The 1,029-nt window shown below is 36.0% G+C and overlaps 1 protein-coding gene across 1 annotated transcript in view; it reads right to left on the bottom strand.

Annotated features, from left to right (window-relative positions):
- LOC117121291 (proton channel OtopLc-like) overlaps positions 1-662 on the bottom strand; it is a 10,115-nt gene extending 9,453 nt beyond the window's left edge. The window contains exon 1 of the mRNA XM_033266428.1: positions 372-662. Within this exon, the coding sequence (XP_033122319.1) occupies positions 372-451 (80 nt within the window). The 5' untranslated portion in view covers positions 452-662. The remainder of the gene's footprint in view (positions 1-371) is intronic.
- Positions 663-1,029: the final 367 nt, after the last annotated feature.

Raw genomic sequence — 1,029 nt, forward strand, 5'->3', positions numbered from 1 at the left:
GCTGACCAAGCCGTCGTACCGGGCTGGGTAATAAGAGAAAAGAAGGAGGGGAGAGGGAGGGAAAGAGAAAAAAGGAGCAAAGAAAAAGAAAGGAAAAAGGAAAAGAAAAAGGGCCCTAACCCTTTTTTTATTGCAATAATTATGTTCAAGTTAATTATGAAGCTTGTTATTTCTCTGCTTTCAGTTTATTTGTTTACTGCAATTAAAGCGTTCCAAAAAGTATCAAATAAAAATATGAAGAAATAAAACCATTTCTCTCTCTAACTGTATCGCGACAAAGTAAGTAAAAACATGCCTACTTGACTTGCTACTTAAGCGTCTGTACAGTAGGCCTACTAATGCGTGTATACAACGAAAGATATTTAGCTTACTTATTTCCTTGTTGCCGATTCAATGGCGAACGTTCCAACAGAATTTCAGTTATTTCACCGTGGTTGATGGCCGACGCCATTTTGTCACGTTTCTGAGTATAACACCAACTTGCACAAAGATAACTTAATATCACAATCTTTGATTCGAAGCGGAATTAGATGAGAGACGTTTTTAATACAAAAATGAGGTGCACATAGTCAATCAATTCACAACACGTAATCAAAGCAATTTGTACAGGCCTATGTATGTCCTTGATACCATGAAGTAAATAGTAGATACGTCAATCGAAAGTTGAATAGGCCTACCGGTAAATAATACTGCAAACCAAAACTCCTGAGTTTTACTTCCTTATTGGCGAAAAAAAAAACAAAAAGAAACAAACAAACAAAACAAATAATAAAAAAAAAATTAATAAATAAAAAATAAAATAAAATATTGTATAAATCGCCTTTGTCGTATTAATCATGATTGATTTTCAATATTTTAAGAACTTGAAATGACCTTTACTGACAGTTTTCTTGTTCATTACACGAACATCATCTCGGGGCGAAGCCAAGGTAAAATGGGGAGGGGGTTTAAAGCCTTGCGAGCACAACGACCATGGCCAACCAGGGACGTAGCCAGGATTTTGAAAGGTGGGGAGCCGTTATGCGAATT

The sequence above is a fragment of the Anneissia japonica genome, unplaced genomic scaffold, assembly GCF_011630105.1.
Source record: "Anneissia japonica isolate Jap-2015-1 unplaced genomic scaffold, ASM1163010v1 scaffold131_len961581_cov171, whole genome shotgun sequence".
Classification (NCBI taxonomy): domain Eukaryota; kingdom Metazoa; phylum Echinodermata; class Crinoidea; order Comatulida; family Comatulidae; genus Anneissia; species Anneissia japonica.